This window comes from Coturnix japonica, chromosome Z (genome assembly GCF_054131305.1).
Source record: "Coturnix japonica strain WE chromosome Z, WE-NBRP24, whole genome shotgun sequence".
Lineage (NCBI taxonomy): Eukaryota > Metazoa > Chordata > Aves > Galliformes > Phasianidae > Coturnix > Coturnix japonica.
In genome coordinates, this window is record NC_140702.1 from 23231154 (window position 1) to 23255098 (window position 23945).

Here is a 23945-nt window from a genome sequence, read left to right on the forward strand (position 1 = left end):
CTAATGTTAGAACATCAATTTTAACAAATCTGTTTTGAGTTACTAACCATTTAAAATAAAATATTAAAACTTTGTCATTTCTATTTTGGAAAGAAAATTTCTGTAAGCTTTTAAGATAGTGATAAATATTGAACCATCATAAAATCTAACCTTAAACAGTTGCTTTATTTGTCAAAATGAAAACATAAGATTTTATATAAAAAACAAACTATAAATGAATATTGATAGCGAGTAGGAAAATCTGGACTGTATTTTGTCAGTCTTGCTATTTACCTGAGAAGACAGAGTGCTATAAGAACAAGCTGACAGAAGTGCTGTATTAATATTCTCTTAACTGGCCCTGGATCTTTAAACTAATGTATTAGACATGTAGAAAAAATGTCTGAAAATGCCCTACTAAAGTGTCAGCTTTCTGGAAGTAGGTGTAGGAGTGCCTGAAGGGATGACTCATACTGTGCTCCCCACAACCTAAGATTGCATCACAGTAGAAGGCTGAGTGTTCAACACGAATTTAACACCTTTCCATGATGTTCCATGGTTAACATACAGAACAAGAACAAACTGAGGTTTTTTAATACTAACAAAGATATATCCAAAACCTTTGTTTAATAAAGCTTGTAAGTTTCAAAATTCTCTACTGTGTTTCTGTAACATTCTCTGAAGTTGTTCTTGTAGTTCTCCTAGGACTGTTTCTTAAAACTCTGTTACTGAACAAACATCTTTTCTTTCAATGTGCTATTAAACTTTCTGTGCAGAAGCGGTAAAGTCTTGCATTGCATGATTTCTGCGGTCTGTTTTGAGGAAAAATGCAAGCATTTGAAGGAAGGTCTTAAACTGTTACACAAAAATCAAAATGTTGTGGAAGCTTAAATCATCAGGAAGTGTGGGGAAGAAACTATCATCATAATAAAATGTGAATGAATGAAAAGTGATGTATTCACAATACTGGGCATATGAAAAGATAATATACAGCTAAAATATGATATATGAAAATTGCTTAAATCTCAGAAAATGTTTTTCCTATATTGCAAGTGTCTTAGCTTTCTATTCAGAATGATTCATCCATGCGAGAAATGTTGAATTCCAAATATAAACCCTGAAAAAACAGGAAATGCGAGCACAAAAGGAAAACTGTGAAAAATAATATATATATATATATATTAGATTGTCTATATGTTCGGTTTCACAGTGTCTGTTTTTCTGCTTGTATTTTTTATTTTTCTCAAACTAGATGAAAAAATATCCTAAATGCCATTTGTGATGTATCTTTAATATATCTAGAAATTAGGGTTCAGAGGAACTTGAATTTACTTAGTTCATTCCCCTTTTCAAAGCTGATCAATTAAAGCATAACAGTTTCTAATACAGGCTTCAAGACCGTAGTTAAAACATGATGTTCTCTGTGTTACAGTTTCTTAACTTCACAGTAATTTCTGTGATAGCAGTCAAGGCCATTACATGTTACTAAACTGTTTATTTTGTTTGACATCGTTTATTTACTGCAGGTGTTACTTTTCATATGTTCTAAACCTCTCAATGGAGTTAGCAGCTTTTCACAATATTCTCTGCTTTACTCAATTAAGACTACATTCATTATAGCTTTTGCATAGTACTTTCTCTTACTGCCTTTCTAAATGACTATTTTGCAATGCAGTTACAGTTTTAGTCATTTTTTTACACTAACTTCCAGATGCTCTCTTATTTAAAGTATTGATTGCCTTTTTTTTTTTTATGACATAGTGCTTACTTCAGTTAGTTCATTTCTCTATATTTTTACTGAAGTAAGATGCAAATTGCCATTTTTCATGTCTGTCACTAAATATGTTATTTGAGGAGTAAATATTCTTGTTTTGTTTTTAAACTGCTTATACCTTTGGTTTTTTACACATTACATTTTTATTATTGTTTTCACTTAGATACACTAGTTCATTTTCATTATCTTGCTCTATTATTTTATGACCTCGATGGTTCACATTAACCTTTTTCAGCCTGCTGTTTCTAGTTTGACAAATGAAATTTGACATCTAGACATTCTTCTATATACTTAGGTCAGTCTGAAAGTAACGCCTCTTATTTTTATCCATGGAGATTACAACAGATACAAAGAGCACTGTAATGCTCTTTGGTAAATAAAATTCTCAGCTATGAAATATTATTTTTCTGAATGGTCACCACGTTTAGCTGTGTATTTTCACCAGCAATGAACAAGAGCCAGTATGCAACACTTATAAATATCTGCGTGATTGTCCAGAATGTGCTTGTCTTTCACATCACTGTGGCCACATGGAGGAATTCAGTGACTCATCTCTGCCCTGTACACAGTTCCATGGTAGAAACCATTTTATTAGATCGCCTCTGTCTCTGCCATAATCACACAGCAACAGAATATAACAGAATATTGGTGTGAAGATTCAACCTCATGTACTACCAACATGTGCCTGTGAATTCAAGGGCCAACACAATAAAATAGGCAGCATTACTTTCAGAGCAGCCCTTGTATATAGGATTTGGCAGACAAGGGTTCAGAAATGAAACCACTAAATAAAATACTCCATGCACGCACCAAAGTTTTATAACAGATAAGCTGATGTTTTAGAGCAAACGCAAGTTGATTCAGTGCCAAGCATAATATTGCTACTAGTCTAAGGGACTTGCAAGGTCTGGAGCCCAGTCACTGTAAAGATAGTGTCTTTGTTAAAGAAGGTGCCACTATGCCAAATCATAGATAGAATCATGGAATGGTTTGGGTTGGAAGACACTTTCAAAATCATCCAGTTCCAACTCCCAGCTATAGGCTTGGATACTTCCCTCTACACCAGGTTGCTCTAAGCCCCATCTAGCCTGTCCATGAATGCTTCCAGGGAGGGAGCATCCACAACCTCATTGGGGAACCTGTTCCAATGTCTCACCATTCTCACAGTAAATAATTTCTTCCTAATATCTAGTCTAAATCTACCCTCACTCAGCTTAATGCCATTTCCCCTCATCCTGTTGCTATCTACCTTTATAAGAAGTCCTTTCCAGTACCCATCTTGTACTGGCAGGGTCTCCTTGGGAACTTCTCCAGGATGATTAGCCCCAGCTCTCAGCCTGTCCTCATAGGGGAGGTGCTCCAGCCCTCTGGTCATCCTCTGTTCTGTTACACTTCATTGTGTATGGATCATATACTACAGTCTGTACTTGGAGGTACTTGTGAATGTGGTTTACAAGATTATTTTTGTTTAGAATAACTCATCAGCATTTCTACGCATTAGAGTCATTCACAGAACTGCAGATTTCTCAGTTGTTCAGGTATCTAATGGTAGGATTCTGAACTGTTGTTAACGGTATTTTTCTCTGTTCTATAGTATACTACAGTATTTTTTCTATTCTCAGTAAATATAAAATAATTAACCTGGCAGTATTTAGCTCAGTAATGTGTTTGGTGAACTAGTGTTGATGCAAGTTCTACATCCTCTGTTTTTGCTGGAGGCAATTATGGTGATAGATACTAAAGTCCAGCGGTGAAGTGAATGCTTGCTAAAAGCTTAAGCAGAGCTTGCCAAGTCGGAATCTGATTTTTGTGGTCTCCAAGGGACTGTAAATTTTCAGTGCATGGAAAAATACCAATTCCCCTCCTGAAAAAGGCTCTTCTCCCATGTTCCCTCTGTCCCCCCTCTGGCTGGTGTCATCATTGTTGCTATGGTGAATAAATGAATGCTTCAGGATGCTGCTTGAAAAGTCAGCATTGACGTCTTTTGCAAACAGCTAATAGGCCACCCCCATGTCATTTTATGAGAATAAATCAGTGGTTAATTGTGAGAGCTGATTAAAAAATTTTAACATGAAACCCTTTGTTTATTTGGTGAACTTTCATTTGTAAGAAATGGCTTATTCTATTGTCAGGATTGTAGCAGTGATTAGGAGATATGGCATAAATAAACAGAAACAGATCAGAGTTGCAAAAGAGCTTCTGTGTTGTCTGCCTCATAAAGTAATGTTTTTTCTGAAAAATTATTTTACCAGCTGTTCTTTCTATTGAAAGCAGGATTATGTAGCTGTACAGAAGAGCCTCTTCTGTTTCAAGTACATGCCTGACAAAGAATTGTATTTCGCCTAGTGTGTAATCATTCCTCTTGTACACATTTTGTTCCTACAAAAGCTTGTGATCAATTCATTCAGAAGATGGCAATGCCATCTTAACTTTAGGAGTTATTTATCATGTTTTAGGTTTTACTGTGTTAGAAACACTGTGGAAGATGGCCAGCAAATGGATGTACTTGAACATGGAAGGACTTAAGTGATAGCTCCTGAAATTACACACAGAAATTATTTGCAAATATTTTAGGTTGATTTGCCCCAGGTTGTCAGAATTGTATGGATTATGACAACATTAATGGTACAGTTTTTCCTCTTTTCATCAGAACATATATGTAGTTGATGATATATTGGGGAATGCAAAGACAATACTGGAGAAAAGAGGAGAGGAAAGAGCAGTTTAAATCATGGATGCAGTTTTCTGTAAAATCAAAGCATAATTCTTAGAAATTCCTGAGATATCTGAGGAGCTTGTGCAAGGTGTTATTCTCTGTTATAAGAAGACAGAGAATATATAATGAAAGAAACTTCAAGCAGTGAAGCTGTGAAAAGTTTTAGTGAGTAAAGGACTTATAAGCACTTCATTGCAACTTTTTAAACATTCTGTTAATTTAGCTGGATTGGATAACAGCTGTATTCAGCTCATTTTTCTCTTCTAACTGCTGCATGTTTTCTTTGTTCTGTAGTGGAACAGCCAATGATGAAATGTGCAATTTTTACATTATGTACTATATGGAAGCCAAGCATGCTGTCTCATATATAACATGCACACAGAATGCAAACCCTGAGATGTTCAGAAACATACCACAGGAAGCAAATATTCCTATTCCAGTCAAGCCTGATATGCTGAAGATGGCGCATGGACATCATGAAGGTAAGAAAAAAAACTTGAAATCCATTTTGTGTAAGATTTTATGTTTACTGATGTCTTTGTTTTACTTTAATATGATACATTTTCATGGAAAGGAAATGCAATTTTGAATAAAATACAAATTGTTAATTAGACCTCCTGCTCTTAATTTTGATCAAAATGTCGTTCTTGGTCTTTTGTCTGTTTTTTCCCCTATACTCACTTTCAATTTCCAACCCAGTTTTATAGCTATGTGAAATAAGTAGACAAAAGAACTGACCTTGCTGTTATGGTACATAGATATCAGTACTTTAAATAATTTCTTAATATTTACTTTAGCTTCTGTCTATTTCCTGTAAAGTTAAAGTTTTCTAGAGCCTTGTTACTGGAGGAATCAAATGTTTCAATTAGATGCTGGTATGTGCGTGTGGTACTGTGGTAGCAGTATTCAGTAATAATTTTGTTGATATTGCCTTCATTGTAAAGTATAGTTTTACACAGGGCAGCAGATATAAAGCAGTATATTTCATCAGATGCTTAGAAAACTAATAATTATTTATGGCAAAATGCTGCCTGGACAGAACTAGATTTGTTTCTCATGCTGGAGCTGATTAATATTGGAGTCATTTGTTGCACTGTTGTTGGGCAGTCTTGCGTTATATAAACACTTGAACTCATAAAAGCTGGGGTATATTTGATACCAGCTTTTAATTAATTTTAGGACTAGCTGAAATGATCTGTAATACTTTTTTTCACTGACATCAGTGAGGCTGCCATTTTAACTGGGCTTCAGGTTTATGCTACCCTTTTGTAAAGGTCCATAAGAGAAAATTCTTGGCAGTTACGTATGTTTTACTTCAACTGTGGAATATGTCCATCTGTGTGGATGGGTAGGGAAGTAGGTGATGCAGAGGTCTAAATTTCTGCCTAAACCTCACCCACTGTCCTGTTACAAGTGCAAATAAATTTTTTCATTCCAGTTCTTTTACTGCAGTGTTGTTTGGTACACGTGCTATTGATAGAGGGTTAAAAAAAATACTGACTTCAGAAAGGCTTTTTTATCTAGCACATGATGTTCATTTCCATTCACACACAGAAGTTAACAGCTTATTCTAAATCCCCTCTTTTAGAAACCAAGGATACTGATAAAAGTTCTTTGCAGCTGTCAAAAGGAGAAGAGGAAGAGATTTTGGATCAGAGTATGTATTTGTTTATTTCATCTTCAAATAAGGAATTCATTAATGTTAAATACTGCTAAATAAAATTCTGATTAATAAAGATAAATAACATTTTAAATCTTTTTTCCTTTAGCTGATGCAGTTTATAATGTTGTATTTCAGTTAATACAACTGAAACTTATATACAGCCTTGTAGGTAAAAAAATTTTAGAATAAGGATGAAGAAATTGTGGCAGCCTAAAAAAGCAGGAGAATATATTAATTATTCTTTTATGTGATGATTCATGTAATCTACTACATTGTCTACTCCTGTTCCTAAATTTGTTTTACTGTGCATATATTCTATAAATAGTGTTTTATTACTCTTCACTGTCAGTAGTGAATGCGGTGGGTAGGGTGCTGTTAGTGCGTAACACTAAATTTTCACAACTTGCACAGATCTGCATACGTGCATCACAACCCATGCATGGATTTGTACAGTGCTTATAGGAAAAAGAAATCCGTGACTGTTGTAACATCTAGAAATATGCTGATGTGCTTAGATTTCAGGGAAATTTAATATGTCTGTACTATACAGTGCTTCTGAATGGTGCCATATGTTACTACTAAGTAGACATTTGTTTAGTATCTAGAGTTTTTTTTCACAAGGAGAAAATCTTGTCAACTGGAGCTCCATTTTGTTTTAATTGAATGTTACTGAGGCTATGTAACTTCGTGGTTCAGGTAGTACAAAGTATAAGGTTAGTAGGGTGACTGATATGAAGCTGGATTGCCAAAGTATGAATTCATAACAAATGTGTCAAAGGCAGTATTTTTAAAAGCCATGCTCCTGTGGTACTAGTTAAATAATAGATTTTCTTTCACTTGTAACATCTCCCAAATGTTTGGCCTAACATTTCCAAGAGGATGTAGGCTTTCTTTATACACTTCTGTTTTGAAGTCAACTCAAATAATTAAGTCAGTTACATAACAACTAGCTTATAGAGCCTGAGGGACTCCACATGGTCCTGAAAGTACCACAAACTGCTAAAGACAACCTTTACAATTCTATATTTGAAACTTACCCGACTTAATTTTAAGTCTTGGAAATAGATATAATTCTAAAAATATTTTATTTTTAAGCCCCTTCCAGATCAGAATGAACTAACTGCTTACAAACATAGAGATTTATATTGACAAGCTACTTCAAGTGAGTACATGATCATTAGGTTGAAGATTGTTATCAGTGTATTTTACTGAATTCATTAATGTTTGAAATAAGATCCTGTCTCCAAAATACTTTTAATTTGTCTTTGAAATGTGTTTCACAGGCACATTTCAGCAATCCAGTTTTGTTTCCTTTGACCACTAGTTGGTATACATTCTCATTTAACATGTTTCTATGGAAACAGACTTCATCGTGTTGTCCATTTGAAGTTAGTTGGTTTCCTGATGTGAAATATCAAAATACAGAAGCTGCAGTGAGAGAATCTTGATTCATCTTCTTAGCTATTAGCTTAAGATAAATTCTCTTATCATTTACAGGAACCTGGCTTAAATTTTATGTTGGTGTCCTGAAGTTTTAGTGTAAAGCAAAGGAAAAAAGAGATCAAGTTTGGTTTTATTCTCTCCATAGAGAGAGAACTTCATGGCTCTTTTAGAAATACTTTTTGGCCCTTAGAAGTGCAGACTTCAGTTATCTCAATAAGAATAAGCTGTGCTTCATCCACATTGTCTTCTAGCCCTATAGAGATACACTAAAGGTCACACTGTCTCATCTCAGACAAAACCAAACAAATAATATGGTTTATCTTGCTGGTGTTCCTTTCCCACTGAGTATTTTCGGACAGGCAACATCCTTCAGGTGTTCTGGCTAGTACAGAACAGCTGTGAAATAACATTAGTTCTTCTTCTGACATTTACTGGATGTTTCTTGCTGAGATCCAACTGTTAATCAGAGACAAGAAGTCTACTCTTCGCAAGTTACCTGTAGTGAATTCTGAGTGACTTCTTAAAATGATGCTTCTGTCTTATTGATTGGTGTTTGCGTGTGGTTTATAAAGACAAGAAAGTCTGGTTCCAGATCATACAGGGCCTCGATGCAAATATGAGTTTCAGAGAGGAGCCAGTTATACTTGGTAACCAGGAATGAGTTACCCTGATGAGAGTTCCCACTCATATCTGCTCACGTCCTTTCTTCTTAATAAATATTGTGAGTAGTGTAAGATATCAACAAATAGGCAAGACTTCAGACCTGCAGTTGATGCTGAGCATATGGAACTGTTGATCATGTCTGTAGGATTCGCTTTTGTTCATCCCTAGGCATGGGGATTTCTTACTTATTTTGTCAAAGAAATGCACTTAAGCTGAAGATTGTGGTTTTTAAGCAGATTCACTTCACGCTGCTTTCACTCTCTGAGGCACTCACTTTTAAAAAAAAAAACAAACATTCAGACAGTTCCTAAATACTTTTCAGTGTGTTGGTTACAGTACCCCTTCTGAGCACTAGTAGGACTCAGTCTGGAAAATATCTGTAGCCACTGACAGTGACCTTCTGAAACCCCCTTACTCATTACTCTACTGTTGAAATGTTGTTAATGTCTCTTACAATTAGTGCTGGGAGTTTTTCAAGTATTGCATGTTGGAGTTGGAATGCAGTGTCTGTGGCAAAAGCTGGAAGCTGGCAGACTTGTTTGAAAACTATGAGTGTGTGAGTTAGTAATCTGAAGCCTTTTAACTAACTGTAACGTGTGTTGTTGCAACCAAAATCTACAGACAAATTAATCAACTGAACTAATTGTTGATATGGGACACTAACATTGCTTAAAAAGTTCTAGAGAAGAACCAGACTTGCTGGTTTGGGGAAGTTGTTCACAACTGTACCAACTTGTTAAGAATGCTCGTTTTGCCATTCTGTCCTCTCCATTAGGAATGATTGCATAAAAGAAGTCAGCAGACATTTTTGATTCTACAGGTCTCCTTGCACCCCGAAGTAAAATCAAAATGTTTGTACTTAGGAACTTGGTTTAATTTGTGAAATGGTGAAATGTGTTGTTAAGGCTAATGAAAACCACATTAATACCAAATTGTTCTACATAAAGGATGTTCCAGATGTGTTCCTGTATCATCATCAATTTCTGGATGCTTTCAGAGTATACTGAACCTGATTAAAATAATTATAGAAGTTTCTTAAAGTGAATACGGTATTCGTTCAAAATTTCCAGTATATCATACTACTTGAGTATCTGGATTTGTTCTTAGTAGTTGAACTAGCTGAATGACATTATTAGGGCTAAAATGCATTCAGACTCCTAGTTGTATTTGGAGCAAATAATTCATATTTTTTAAATAACTGTTGTTTCTCTTATCTAATTTGCTTTGTTCATTTAATTTCTTTGAGATTGGCCCTGTTACTTCAGTAATTGTTTTCTGACAGGAGTTTTCACCTGGGATAATCCATTTGCAAGGACGCTGAGTAGAGTGCTACTCAAAATCATTGAAGTAGGAATGTTTATAAATATGACAGGTCCTCTTAAGGATGTTTTCAAAAGACATAATTTCCAGGGTGCAAGTGGTGCTTTCTGATTGTGATTTCTCTGTGAAAGCTATAATAGTGATGTTTTTTCTTATCTAGATACATATATTTTTTTACCTTATGATGTGTATGAAATAATGCAGATTTTTAATCGAGTTATTTTTTCTTACAGTGAAATAGAAGTATACTTGTTTGAATCAAATCTGTATGCGTACAGAATGTTCTTTCTAGTCAAATCATGTAGCTGCTGTTGTTCATAACAGAATTGATCATAGTTTCTGGTAGCCAAGGTACTTGTTTACCCAGTAAAATCAAACAAGTTGGTTACCTCCTGTTTAGTAGGATATACATTTGTCATCATTCTTATCAAATCCCTTGGACTTCTCCAAACCAGTTGGGTTTGGCTTGAATATTTTGAGAAGATTGTTTTAGTGGACTTTGCATACTGAATTTTGGGCTGCTGTTCTGGAATTTCCTGGAATACTTGTCTAAGACAGTTGTAGCAATGGCTGTAAATGGGAAAATACTGTTCCCTGCATTATTAGCTGAATCTTTGTCCAAGGACTGTTATTATTTGCAGAGAGGGGGAAGGGCAAGACCCAGACTGAATTAGCTCAGTAATATTTAATAGACCACTCCGTGTTTCAGTTATGAGTCTTCTTTCTGCTGTGTGCTATGTTGAATGTGTTTGCAGTTGTGAAGCTTTATTCTCTTTCAGACTAAGCTCCTTATGTGGTGACAGATTTCAGAGGAATGTATTTTGGCATGTATTGTGACTATGTATTATTATCTTTACAAGTGCATAACTATAGAGTTTTTACACCTCTGTGATATAAAATGTCAGTCATCAGTAACCTGCAAATCCAGGTAATTGCTCAAATCTAGATAAATAATCTTTTAATTATATACATCCCTCTTCTTTTCCCCAAGGACATACGTACACGAGTAATGAGTTTTGGATGCCAAAATGTCAGGTATAAGTAGATTTCTATGTGTAAATGAAAGATTATAATGAATTGGCATCAATTTTTCAGACTGCAGGATTGGTTCATTGAATTTCTGAGACACAATTCCCTCTAATGCTACTACTGACAATGTTTGTTTGAATAACTATGGTACATGTGCTTTGCTGAAATTTTCTAAAACTGATCTGTTTAATTGTTGTTTTGGGTTTGTTTTTTTTTTCCTCCTCTCCTCTTTTCTCTTTTCTGTACAGGTGATTTCTATTCACTGCTTTCCAAGCTGCTAGGAGAAAGGGAAGATGTTGTTCACGTGCATAAGCAAAACCCTACAGAAAAGGCAGAATCAGATCTTGTAGCTGAGATTGCTAATGTAGTCCAAAAGAAGGACCTTGCCAGAGAGATCACAAATCATGAGAGGGACAGTACTGTTCTTGTCAGAGACAGAATTCACAAATTTCACAGACTAGAGTCTACCTTGAGGCCACCAGAAAACAAACAGTTTCCTTTACAACAGCCTAAGCATGGTGAGGGAAGCTGGGAAAAAGAAAATACAGGAGGTGGGTTAGGGGTTAATTTTATACAGTGAAATGCAATGTAAGAGCTGTGATCCACATTAGCAAATCTGAAGGGAATATCAGTTGATACTTGAAAGTGTTTTATATAACAGCTTTCCCAATTGTGGGAATGTTCTGCCTTTTTTTTTTTTAAGAGGGGTTTCATTGCTTTATTCCCCTTCCATATGTGAAAAACTGTACCAGATCATAGAGGTTTTTTTCCACTTTTAAGACTTAAAGATTTTATATCAGTAATGCTGGAACAGGCTAAAACTAAAAGTACATGCTAATCACCGGGACTGAGGAATTTTCTTAATATGGTTAATTACTGGGAATTAGTCACAGAGATAACCTCTGTACTCTGATTTTTTTTAAGATTTACTTTGGTTTGTCAAGATTTTGAGATTCATTGCTGTAATTCTATCAGCTGTTTTTCTCTCATTCTGAAAGATCTGTAGTAAATGATGAAAAAAGTCTTTAGAATTGAAATATTCATTACAAATTGGCTTTGGCTATCCTAATATTCCTGGACAGGCCATTTCATTATACTAGGATTATAATTCATTCCCTTCAGGTTTCTATGACAGCAGAAACCTTGAAAGTGTTGTGTTTGTTTTACTTGCATTTTTGACTGTGTGATTGTGCTTACTTTTGCTAATGTGGAAAGCCAAATAATGCAGCATGTGAATCAGTATCTTATAAAAGAAACTGATATGTATGCATGGAAGTCATCTGTATGCGTCAGTTGCAGCAGCACATGCTTGCTTTTATGTTGCAATCAACAAGCTTGATGTTTTGAAGTACTGTTGTATACAATTATACATCATTCGTTTCTTTATTTCTATTCAAAATGTAGTGTTATGTGAGCTTTTGTTACAGTATTCAAATTCAGCACACTTATAGGTATGTATTAAATGGAAAGCCAAAGCTAGGGAATTTCTAGTGTTCGCTTATTTCACTTGGTTAAATGAAAACCTGTCAAATTATTAACATAGAGGCAAAAAAAAAAAAACCCAAAAAACCAGTTGGGATATTGTCATACGCCTAATAAGTGTTAAACATAAGTGATTCCATAAGCAACAGTAGAATTAAATGATTGGGAGGATAATGTATATTTCTGCAAAACCATTTTGATAACTTCAGAATGGTCATATGTGGTGTGTAGAAGGAAAAAGGCCTGGAAAATGCTTTGTTTTAACTGATTCAGATGAAAGAGTGTCAGCAAACTGAGTACACGTCTTATTCACAACACCATATGGCATTAATTCTGACTGTAGAAAGTGTCTCTGATAGTTTCTCTTTAGTTGCTCTATATTTATCAGAGGGGAATGTGTTGGTGGAGCACTAACAAATGAACTTCTAAATGGTGCAGTTCTGAGATAAAGCAAAACTGAAATGATGTTAGCATTCGTTTCCAGTGTTTCTCATACTGCTAATTACAGAAATTCTGAACAGCAGAAGCTGTCAGCGCCATCTTTTGGTAATTTTTTTAGTGCAATAAAGCCTTTAATCACATCTACGTTTTGTTTTGCATCTACACATACTAGAGAACAGAACCTTGCTGCTCTGACGTTTTTTTTTCTCTAATAGAGAAAGGAGATTTAAGATTTTAAATTGTGATGATTTAATGAGAAGAAACATTGCACCCTTCATAAAATTGTTATTTTGAATTAAAAAATTCTGCACGTTTGGAGAAGTCAGGCTTCTGCTAAATTATAACTTTTATTTCCCTTAACTGCTTAACAATTACCAGAATTCTAAAAGTTTAATATTTTTAGTCTTGCCAAATGTTCTGTTTCTTTTTTTTTTTTTTTTTTTTTTGACTGATGTGAAATTTCTAGTGACCAGGTAAGTAAGGTTGTTGTACATATTATGTCATATATATTAATAATATAAAAAATAATATAATAATAATAAATAAATAAATAATAGACAGATAAGTAATAAATAATAAAATATAATAAAATGATATAAATAATATCATATACATATTAAACTTATGCTACTGCTTCTCCAGCACTGTTAATCTAATTAGCCTGTGACTGTTCATTGGTCAGTCATGTTGTTCCATATCAGTGCAACAGCACAACTGCATCTTCTGATTCTAATTAACAGTATGATTTTTCAAATTTTAAAAACTCCATTTAGGTTTCTTGTTTACATTTGCCAACAATTGTAAATAACGACAATTATGGTGGCAGGGAGTAAATGAATGAAGGAGTAAATGAATGTTAAGTGAATGAATAAAATTGGTAATGTTAAGGGGTTTACAGAGAGTTTTACCTATGAATTGAGGTTTTATCCTTTCAATTCTAGGAAGGATAGAAGCTGATTTGCATTTTGGAAGCTTATTTAATTCTTAATAAAAGAATTGCCATGCAGAGCACATTTACAACAAAATCACTGAGAGTCATATAGATGTATTTTTAAGTTATTTTAATGGGTATAAGTCATTGTTTGGTTTCATGTGTAACTGGTCTGTGGGCTGCTTTTGTAGGGAGTTAATAATAGTCTCAGATGTATAAGGTACGAATTCAGCATGCAAGCTTTTATAAGAAAAGCAAGTTCTCTTTTTGGATGCACCTTTTTATGAGGGCTTCCTGCCAGAAACTTGCAAAGGGAAAAAAAAAAAAAACATAATAAATGAATTCTGAAAACCTGGAAGAAAATGCAGATTTTTTTTATGATTAAGACTATTTCACTTTAAGGTTCATTTTCAACCTAAATGATTCTATTATTTTACTGTTTCTACCCATCAGAAATCTTTCAGTCTTTTTAAAAAGAGACAATAAAATGTTGTGTCTTGTAGATCATCACTTTTGAGAAACTGAATTTTACAAAGACCAAAATGTATATTTCTGTGTTTAGACTTTCAGATGTTGTAGATTTTATTTTATTTTATTTTATTTTATTTTATTTTATTTTATTTTATTTTATTTTATTTTATTTTATTTTATTTTATTTATTTTGAGAAGTCTTAGAGATCAAGAAACATCAAAACATTAAATATGTATAAGTATGGATTGACCAAGTGACACTGGATTTGCAGGCGAGTGTACCTGGTACTGTGCTTGCTGTCAATGATCTGTACTGTACAGATTTTTGATGATCCCCATGTACTGTGGGATTTTTGAATATGTTTTTTTTCTTAACAGTTCTTCTTTTAGCTTCAAGATTTTGGGGTTTTTTTGGGTTTTTTTTTGTTTGTTTGCTGTTTTTTTTTTAAGGCTAAAACTACTACAGATTAGGACATAATTTGTTCAAAATTTTGCAGTTGTTTGATTGTATTCACAGCAGATGACGGTTGTCTTAGATTTGCCTTGGTTTCTCTGTAACCTACTCTGTTACGTAAAACTACAGAGGTAAAATATATCTTAGTCTCAGCCAGGTTTCAGCACTGTTTTTCTCTTTTCCTGCAGTAGATTGTAGAAGGTTGTTTTCTGTCCCACACATCTGTTACTCCTCAGACTGCATCTCTTCCCATTCTCTTCCCCCAGGAAGTGGGGCATATGGTTATCGGGTTGTAGAGCTTGTGGCCTGAAGATTTCGGGGATTGTCTCCCATCTCAGTTTTTCTTTCATAATGCAGCCACAATGCAAACCAACCTCTTTCTGATTTCATGTTAAGCACTTTATATTTGAGAAATTCTCTTAGTCAAACTCTACAATTTTTCTAAAATTTTTACTTTGTTTCTGTCTTTAATCAGTCAAATTTTACATACAACAGAGGTTGAAATAAACTGCTTTCTACATTTCCAATTTTAATTTTAAAGTTACAGCTATGTTTTTCTTCCTTCATTGAGTTTTACAATTTAAGACAAATGCAGGAAGTATCCAACCTATTAGCAGTGGTTCACTTGCCTAAATCCTGTACTTTTGATTTAGTGTTAGGTCAGATTTGTGTTACTCAAAAACCACCCAGCATTTGTTCTTAAATAGCGTCCTCATTCATAAACAGTGATAGATATTATGCCCTTCATTTCTTGCAACAGACTTAGACATCTGTTTCTGTAATATTATGTAAGTATATATTGTATGCATATGACACTATATATAATTATATGTGTACTATTATATATATATATATAAAATTTTATATAATATATATATGTTTAACAGTTGTATGTTTCTGTAATTGATCAGTGTTAGTATTTACAGAGCTCTTCAGACATCTGAAAGCCATGTACCTATATGCTTATAAGGCACAGAGGAATGAAGACAGTAGCAGTTTTGAAATTTCTGTGTTCCTGCATATAGCAGGATACCAGTGTTAGTGCATGCTTTACTGCAATAAGATTATGCTTGGAATTGAATTGCAGTGCTTTCAAGAAAATTATGCATGTGAGGTACAATATCAAACACTCCTGTTTATGGATTTTACGGGCTTTTTTTGTATATATATAAATACACAGTGTTAATGTTTTTTCTTTGTTTCTTTAATCAGATTTCCACATAGAAGAGGCTATGGAGTGGCCAGGGTTAGACCTCAAACTAGGCCAAGTTTCTGGTTTGGCTCTGGACCGTGAGAATAACCTAGTTATCTTCCACAGAGGTGATCATGTTTGGGATGAAAAGTAAGTAGATTCTTTGCAGAATTACATGTTAAAAGATCAAATTGGTGTATACTGTTTGAGTATCTTCTTGAAGAAACAGTAGATTGCAGATCCTTTTCTATTTAAAATTCAGTTATTTGTGCAGATCCTCTGCTGTTCAAAATTCAGCTCTTTGGCTGAAAGTGCCTTGAGGAGGAGACTCAGAGCTTGTGACTGACAACCTATGGGGTTGCTAGATCTGTAGACAGTAAGAACATGTCATTTTACATTAGGTTCCAAAACTGCATACCCAAGTTATTGTGAGCTTGAATTATGCCTGCTTCTCCATTTTGTTGTCTGGATTAACTAGTCTGGGAGAGTGGTATTTTAGTAAAATTTACTGCTATTAATGCCTGTGTTTAAGGCATGCAAAGCTAGCTTTGTTTCTTCTGAATTGAACGCATCTGTCTTTAGATCCACTGGGGGGGGAAAAAAAAAAAGAGATTGTTCAAGAGAACATGCTTTTTTCATTACTGTTTTCATTGCTGACTTAATTAAAAACTAGTGTCATCTCAAAAAGAGAAGAAAAGCCATTCTTCTAGTGTTTAATACATACAAAAATATATAATATAAGGACAGAACATTCTAAATAGTGTATGGTGTCCCCGTTTATGTAATGCTGTCTTTTACTTTCAAACAGCATATCTAACTGTAGGTACAAAATCTGATTCAGATTGTACCAGAACACTGTAGGTAATATGTAATAGCTTTTAACAGAATGCTGGTAGTAAATTTGCTTTTCTGATTTTTGTAAGCCTCCCTTTTCCATGTATGTAACTTAAAGGCTAAAGATTAGGGTGGTTGTTGTTTTTTCAGTTCCTTTGTTTTAAGGTATCTTTCAAAAATCAGAGTAGCGGCTTTCTCAGCCTTATACTAAAATGATGCTTCAAGTACTAATTTATGGGTGAGAGGTAAATAAGATAATGGAGAAGATCAGGCAATGATTTATGTCCTTGTGCATTGTACCTGTGATCTCGCCATCTCAAGTGTATATAAATATAGACAAATTTGAAAGAGTGACGCATGCTGCAACTTCAAGCAACCCTCTTCAAGTGAAAGCTGGTTTGTTTTTTTTCCTCGTCATCCTACAGATTAACTCAGATTTTGCTCTTTGTGTCACTGAAGAAAGTACTGAAAATTTAAAACTAGTGTCTCAGTGTCCAAATGGAAACCAGCAATGAATGATATTCCTCAAATATCCATGCTGAGACCAATACTATTTAATGTCTAAATGATTGACATTGATACTGGCATTGACTGCACCCTCATCAGGTTTGCAGATGACACCAAGCTGCATAGAGGCAGTCTGGCCCTTTACTCCACCCTCATGAAACCCCACTTGGAGTACTACATCCAGCTCTGGGGCTAATCACAGGACGGACATGGACTTGCTGCAGCAAGTGGAGCCTGATCAGGGGGCTGGGGCACCTCTCAATGTATACATTGAGGAGCAGTTCAGCCTAGAAAAAAGAATGCTCTGGTGAGACCTTACGTGATAAACAGTTCATAAGAAAGGTGGAGAAAGACTTCTAAGGATTTCAGTAATAGAACAAGAGGCTATAGTTTTAAACTAACAGAGAGTAGTTTTAGATCACAAAGGAGGAAGAAATTGGTGTTTTTTTCAGAAAGTGGTGAGGCACTGGCATAGGTCTGAAATCTACTGACGTATCTAATGACTACACTGTGTTCAAAAAGGATTCTCCTAACTCAGTCCAGTCCTAGACTGCAGCCATTGCACATATTCTGAATCTTTTGTTATGGGGACCATCCAGAAACAATGATTTATGTTCTGTAGCTATAGGGAGTTACCCCCCTACCAACAAGTGCACCAGCTTATTTATAGTTAAGGAATCCCTGTGAAATGTTTGCACTGTCATCATTGAATTTTAGAGTTTGACTGTTGCACACTGTGTGGAAAAAGTCAGTTTCAAAAAAGTATTGTATGTGCTGCCTGAACACTTCATTCAATATTGTTTAGTTTCCTTTTGTAAATGAAGTGCATTCATTTCTAGTTCATCTTCTTACAACTTATTTCTGCTGCTGCTTTATTGACTCCATCAGTTACTTCATTTCCAAGTTCAGAGGCTTAATGTAATTGATACTCCTTTCTATCAAAATAATTGTCATTCCTGTTGCTTTTACGTGCATAGGGATAAAAACTTGGAAGTTAATGGTTATCATTATAGCGGGAAATACAGAAGTATTGAGCATATTCTTTCTTAGCAAATCTTAAACATGATGAATTGAGCCTGAATGCTCTGAATTTTTCTATTTTAGTGCTTCACCAGCATAGTACAGAAACAAATTTAAAAAAAAAATAATTAAAAAAAAAAAGAAAAGAAGAATCTGTGCTATTAGAAACTACACAAATGTTTTCAATGCATTATTAATATATGCCATAAAAGCTGGTTCCTTACTCGACTAAATATAGCTGAATGAATGGTCTGTGCTGTGTTATAAGGCACCTTTAGTCTGCTTTTGGAGCACAGAAAGAGTTACACAATGACAAGCCCTGTAATACAGTAGCAGCTTTTCAGTGGCTCTTAGTTCTTTGTAGGCATAGTTGAAAAAATAAAATAATAATAATCTGCTTAAATTATTCATGTTCTCTTACCACATACTGTTTTCAGTTTTGTCTTTCACGCTGTATGTGCAGTGTGCAATTCAAAAAGAAGATGGAACTTTTCACCTGGTTGAGCAATTAATCACTGGAAAGTTTTTTGGATTTTGTCATGAAAAAAGATTCACTGTGTGAGCAAATTATAGAAAACATAATAAAGAATATAAAATCTTTCTTGAACATCTTTGTTGCATTCCTGACAAGATTGGTAGGTTTAATTTAGTCTCAATATTGACTAAGAATAGAGCTGTAGGTTGTACTTTCAAAGGTTATGAGGTCAGGCGATCTAAGCTTAATACATAGTATACCAGAAAGACTCTAAACATGGTACTAAATTGTTTATATTAGTATGGACCGTCCAGCTGAGAAGCAGAAAAATAGCTGTGAAATTATATTGGAGTTTGAAGTTGGAAGTTGTGACATTCAATGTATTTTAGTTGTCCTTTGATTTTAAACTGTGTAACATATTAGAAAACCATGATGGGAGGAGAGTAATATGATGTTTAACAATAAGGTGTTCAATTCTTCCTTTTTTTTTTTTTTTTTTTTTTTTTTTTTTTTTTTTTAACTAGCAATATTTTTTATTATTATTTATCAAATAAAAAAGAAATGCTGAATACCTTGTAAAATGGTCTTAAGCCCTGGAAAGAGTAGCTCCGTAGCATACTAGTCTAACTCCTCAAAGAATATTTAACAGGATGAAGGTGCACGAAATTCCATCCCATACCCTCATTTCAGTGTTCACTAATCTTCCTTTGCTGAAAATACTGTACAGTCTCGTTTATGCTGAAAGCACTCATTTCACAGAAGAGCTGAGCATCTGGCAGGTGAAGCTTAGAATTCTGGGCAGGGCTGTTACTGGGATCCAGAATAATAATAAGGGAAGTTGATCAGTTGTTTTGTTTTGGTTTGTTTTTTTTTTAAGCAATCTAACTAGTCAGTCAGAGATAGAATCTTGTTTTCTTGTTGTTGTTGTTGTGGACTGCGTGCCCTCACTAAGATTCTCTTCTGTGTTTATTAATACTAAAACCTCCACAGAGCTTGAACTTCAGCTGTTTTCACTTGTATCCATTAACTAACTGGGGTTAACTAACACATTTTAGCAAAGATAAATAGGTAGCAAACAAGCATCTCATCGTAGCATCTTGGCAGTGTCCAGGAAGGGCTCTGCAGAGAGTTTCACTAACATTTTGTTTATGATCATTTCCAGTGAAAACGATATACTGATTTTAGATAAAGACTGTATCTAAACACTATTTTTAAATTGTAATATATGCATAAACTTGAGTGCATTATTTTACAAATGAAGCCAGTATTGCCTTTCCACAATGAAAAAATTCTAGACGTATGAATATTTGGAGAGACTAGGCTGTTAGGACTATGGAATTCAAAGCCTTAATAACTCTATTCTTTGCCTTGTCTGTGACTACAATATGTGCTCTTGTTTACCAAGTTGCATCATGTCATGTCTGGGTTTCTCTTAGGAAGATTAAAGATGGTCTTTAAAATATAAGGCAGGAGGGAAGAGCATGTCATTTATTAACATTTTTTTGTCCACAATCAACATTTCTAACATTTATAGCTGAATTTTGTTGATAGCGTCTTAATGAAGGTTAACATGGCATCTGAAGGCGGAATGCATTCAATAAGTTGAAAGAACAGCCAGCTTCTCTGTAAGGTTACAAGTAGCTGATTATTTTTTCCTTTACTCAATGTTTTATGTCTGGAACATTAATCAGTTCTGGTTTTTAATGTCACAAATACATAGTAATGTTGTAATTGTTTAAATATTTCTTTTTTTTTTACTAATGAACACAGTTTACTTTGAAAATTGTGTGTGGACATTTACATGTAAGAGAAATATATATATTTATTTATTTATATAAAGTCCTGGTGATTAACTGTGTTTGTACTTAGACTATGTTGTTATTTGCCATAGCAAAATAATAATTAAAAATAAATAAATAAAACTTAGAATTTTTTTGTTTGTTTGTTTGCCAGCTTGCTTTAGAATTATCTTTAATTGTTGCTGAGTTGGTTTTGTTTTCTTTGAGTGAAGATGTCATAACCTTAGTAGGAAATGCAGACATCCCAATAGTAGAACTTTTATGGTCATATAATAATAAAATAAGACAACAACAACACAATAATAGACTAAAAAAGTCGTGTCACCCGCACTGAATTTAAAATATGAAACTTATCTTTAAGTTTCATGTGTACTGGTCACCATTCTAATACTGGCTTTGTATTCCAATGTTTTTGTGTAGTTCTTTTGACAGCAAATTTGTTTATCAACAAAGAGGACTTGGACCAATTGAACAAAACACGATTCTTGTTCTGAATCCAAGTAATGCAGAGCTGCTGCATTCCACAGGCAGAAATCTGTAAGTTTTGTGGTTTGTGTGGATTTTGTTGCCTTTACTAATAGAACTGTTAACATTTCCATGTATTTGAATCCCTGAAATCTCCAACCCATTTTCACATGCCTGTTTTGTATTGCATTGTGTGATTGTAACCTCTGGAGTTTTTTAAAAAACAGAAAAATCAGCAAATAATCAAATTATTTACCTAATTTATTATATCTGCTTTCTACCAATTTATATTGTTTAACCTACCAGTCAGATTAGCAGAAATGCGAAGTATTGTTTTTTTCTTTCAAGTCACCTAATGCTAGCTTGACTGAGAATGCAGAAATAAAGTGAATTCCAAATTTGAGATAGTCTTGTAAAGAAAATTCTGTACTGTTACATAAATCTTATTTTTTGTGAAATGCCAACAGGTTATTAGTTTGTAGAGCTGTACTTTATTAAATATATATATGTATATATACATATGTATATATATGTGCGTATTGCTATTTCATGGTTAAAAAATAAAATCTTCAAATCTACTTTATATCATTACTCTCGGAATAAGTTTTTAACTTGATTCTTCCTTAATTATGATTGCAGATTTTATTTACCACATGGTTTGAGTATAGATAAAGATGGTAACTACTGGGTCACTGATGTAGCTCTCCATCAGGTATGTTTGTGAAGTTGTAATAACTGAACATTAGTATTTTGCCATTATTATTTGTTTGCTTTCTTTGAGATTTATGTTAGCTATTTATATAGGTCTGTTAAGATCAACATTAACAATATGACCACAGAAATTGTTCCCCGTGGCCTTCAAGTAATACAGATACAAGTGGTAATTTGAGCATAGTATTCAGAAGTAAATATACCTGTTTGAAAACAGTGATTCTTTTATTAAAAAGTAGTTTTCTTGTTTACTCTAACTCAGGACGTGCAACTGTTTTGTTTGCTGTAATCATGGGAAATTTACATGTTAGGAAATTTATTAGAATCAAAACTGCTGTAAAGCTGATAGTAGATGACATAATCAAAATGTTGTTTAGGTTTTTACATATACTTTGTATTGGCAGTCATCCCTCTTCTTATTTCACCGTTCATAACTGAAGCCTCTTCTCTTTTCCCTTTGACTAAAAAGGTTTTCAAACTGGGAGTGGATACAAATGAACCATTGCTGATCCTTGGAGTAGCTCTGCAGCCAGGCAGTGACCACAGTCATTTCTGTCAACCAACCGATGTGGCTGTGGATCCAGTCACTGGCAGCATTTACGTATCTGATGGCTACTGCAACAGCCGGATCATCCAGTTCTCTCCAAATGGATTATACATCAAGCAGTGGGGAGAAGGTTAGAATTCTTGGTGCTTTGCTGCTGTCATCAATTCATGTTATCATTAACTGTGAAATTGCTGACACTATTGCTCTTATTTAAAAAAGAAAAAAGAAATAATTGTAAAATTCTGTTACTGTCATACCTTCAAGGCCTCAGTTGAATTTCTTCCTTTAGAACAGAATAATGTTTATTCTTTTCCAGGTGCTTTCTTGCGTTATGTGAAATATTGATATTTTGAAGTAGAACTGACAGCTTCAGTGCGTACTTCAACAGATATTGTGGATATTTTGTCTTGCAGAGACTTCCTCAGGCAAAGCCGGACCTGCACAGTTTCGTATCCCCCACAGCTTAGCTCTGATCCCTGAGTTAAGTCAGCTCTGTGTTGCAGACAGGGAAAATGGTCGAATTCAGTGCTTCAGATTAGAAACTGCGGAGTTTGTAAGAGAGATAAAGCACAAATCATTTGGAAGAGAGTTGTTTGCTGTCTCATATGCTCCAGGTAATTCTTTTTCCTGTTCTTGAGATTTCAAGTGGTTGTATGATGCCAATATGTCACGGTATACATAAAGCAATATTTTATAGAGAGTTCCATTATGTATCTTCAGCCAGATATTTATTGTCTTTCACGGTGGTGTTGATGTAATGGAAAATTTGAGCTGTTTTTCCAATTTGCAGGAAGGGAAGCTTGCATAAATCTCTGCTGCTGAGAAATGACTGATTAGGCTCCCTAAATGTGATGTCAAGTAGATTATATTGTTTGCTTCCTAGTGACTGCACAGTCAATAATTCGTTAGAAATTATGTTTTAAAATATTCATTTCAAGCTCCATTAAGAAGAGCAAACTGAAGAGCTTCCAAGCCATCAGGAAAAGTGTTGAGTTTCTTAAAATAAAAAGATGTGAAAGCAAATAGTTCTAATTTAGAAGTTGTAGAATTTACTGTTAAAATTTGATGATTAATACAATTACTGTATTTAGGTTTTTAGTCAGATTTTTAATACCAGCACCAAAGGGGATAGAAATGTTAAGAACTGAAGTAGGAATTTTGGAATGTCTGACCCTGACTCTGTAGTTGATACTGGTTTTAATACTGAGTTTATCTCTGTTTCATTTTCCAAGAATTTAAGAAATTCTGTACAAGTTGAGATACTTGCTCTGTAAAGTCCACTGCTGTCTCTGGCAGTGGCAGCAGGAGATGCATTCTAGGGAAGGAGTGCAAGTAGACCGCAAAATGCAGTCCCTCTCTAGAATACATTTCCTGCTGCCACTGTCAGAGACAGCATTTTGTAGTCTACTCTTCTTTTTCTCCCCACACACCCAAAACTACTTTGTCGTAGATGTGGTAGGTGATAACTTTTGTCATTGTATTCATAGCATCTCCCTATAAACCTGTTGCTTATGAGTTTTTCTACTACTTTCTTGAGCAAACAGTTAACCCTCTCTCAGTATTCAACATGTAGGCATGATAGGTTCTTGCCTAGTGGCAAACTTGTGTCCTCATTTATTAATGTTCTTCCTGATGTTGCTCAACATTCTTTTGAAATTCTAACTGCCACTGTGCATACAGCCAAAGATTTCAGAGGCCTTTTGTTGTTGGCCCTTTGATCTTGAACTGTCACTGTGAGTTCCAGTATAAGCATCACATATATAAGATCTAGATTTCTATTTTTTTTCTCACAGCTGTGACACCCTGCTGTTGTCTTTGAAGCTCCTCTGCCATCTGTTTGACAATTCAATTACCCTTAACAAAAAGTCTTTCCAGATGCTCTTGATGTCAAGACACATAACTATTCCACGGAATTCAGTATCTTCCCCAGTCTGGGAGATGATGTCACTGCTCACCCCTACTCTTTACATCTCTGCTGGAGACCGTTTAATGAAATGTTTCTGCCTGTGATCCTTGAAGGAGGGATCCC

At 34.5% G+C, this 23945-nt stretch overlaps 1 protein-coding gene across 18 annotated transcripts in view; it reads left to right on the plus strand.

Moving 5' to 3' along the window:
* PAM (peptidylglycine alpha-amidating monooxygenase) overlaps nt 1–23945 on the plus strand; it is a 112148-nt gene that overhangs the window by 77176 nt on the left and 11027 nt on the right. For 11 of the 18 annotated variants that reach the window (XM_015849427.3, XM_015849429.3, XM_085528063.1 and 8 more), the window contains exons 13-20: nt 4764–4951; nt 6058–6126; nt 10836–11138; nt 15579–15708; nt 20614–20730; nt 21298–21370; nt 21839–22046; nt 22330–22530. In XM_015849427.3, the coding sequence (XP_015704913.2) occupies nt 4764–4951; nt 6058–6126; nt 10836–11138; nt 15579–15708; nt 20614–20730; nt 21298–21370; nt 21839–22046; nt 22330–22530 (1289 nt within the window). The remainder of the gene's footprint in view (nt 1–4763; nt 4952–6057; nt 6127–10835; nt 11139–15578; nt 15709–20613; nt 20731–21297; nt 21371–21838; nt 22047–22329; nt 22531–23945) is intronic. The other 7 variants (XM_015849430.3, XM_085528065.1, XM_085528067.1 and 4 more) reach the window with 1 other exon arrangement.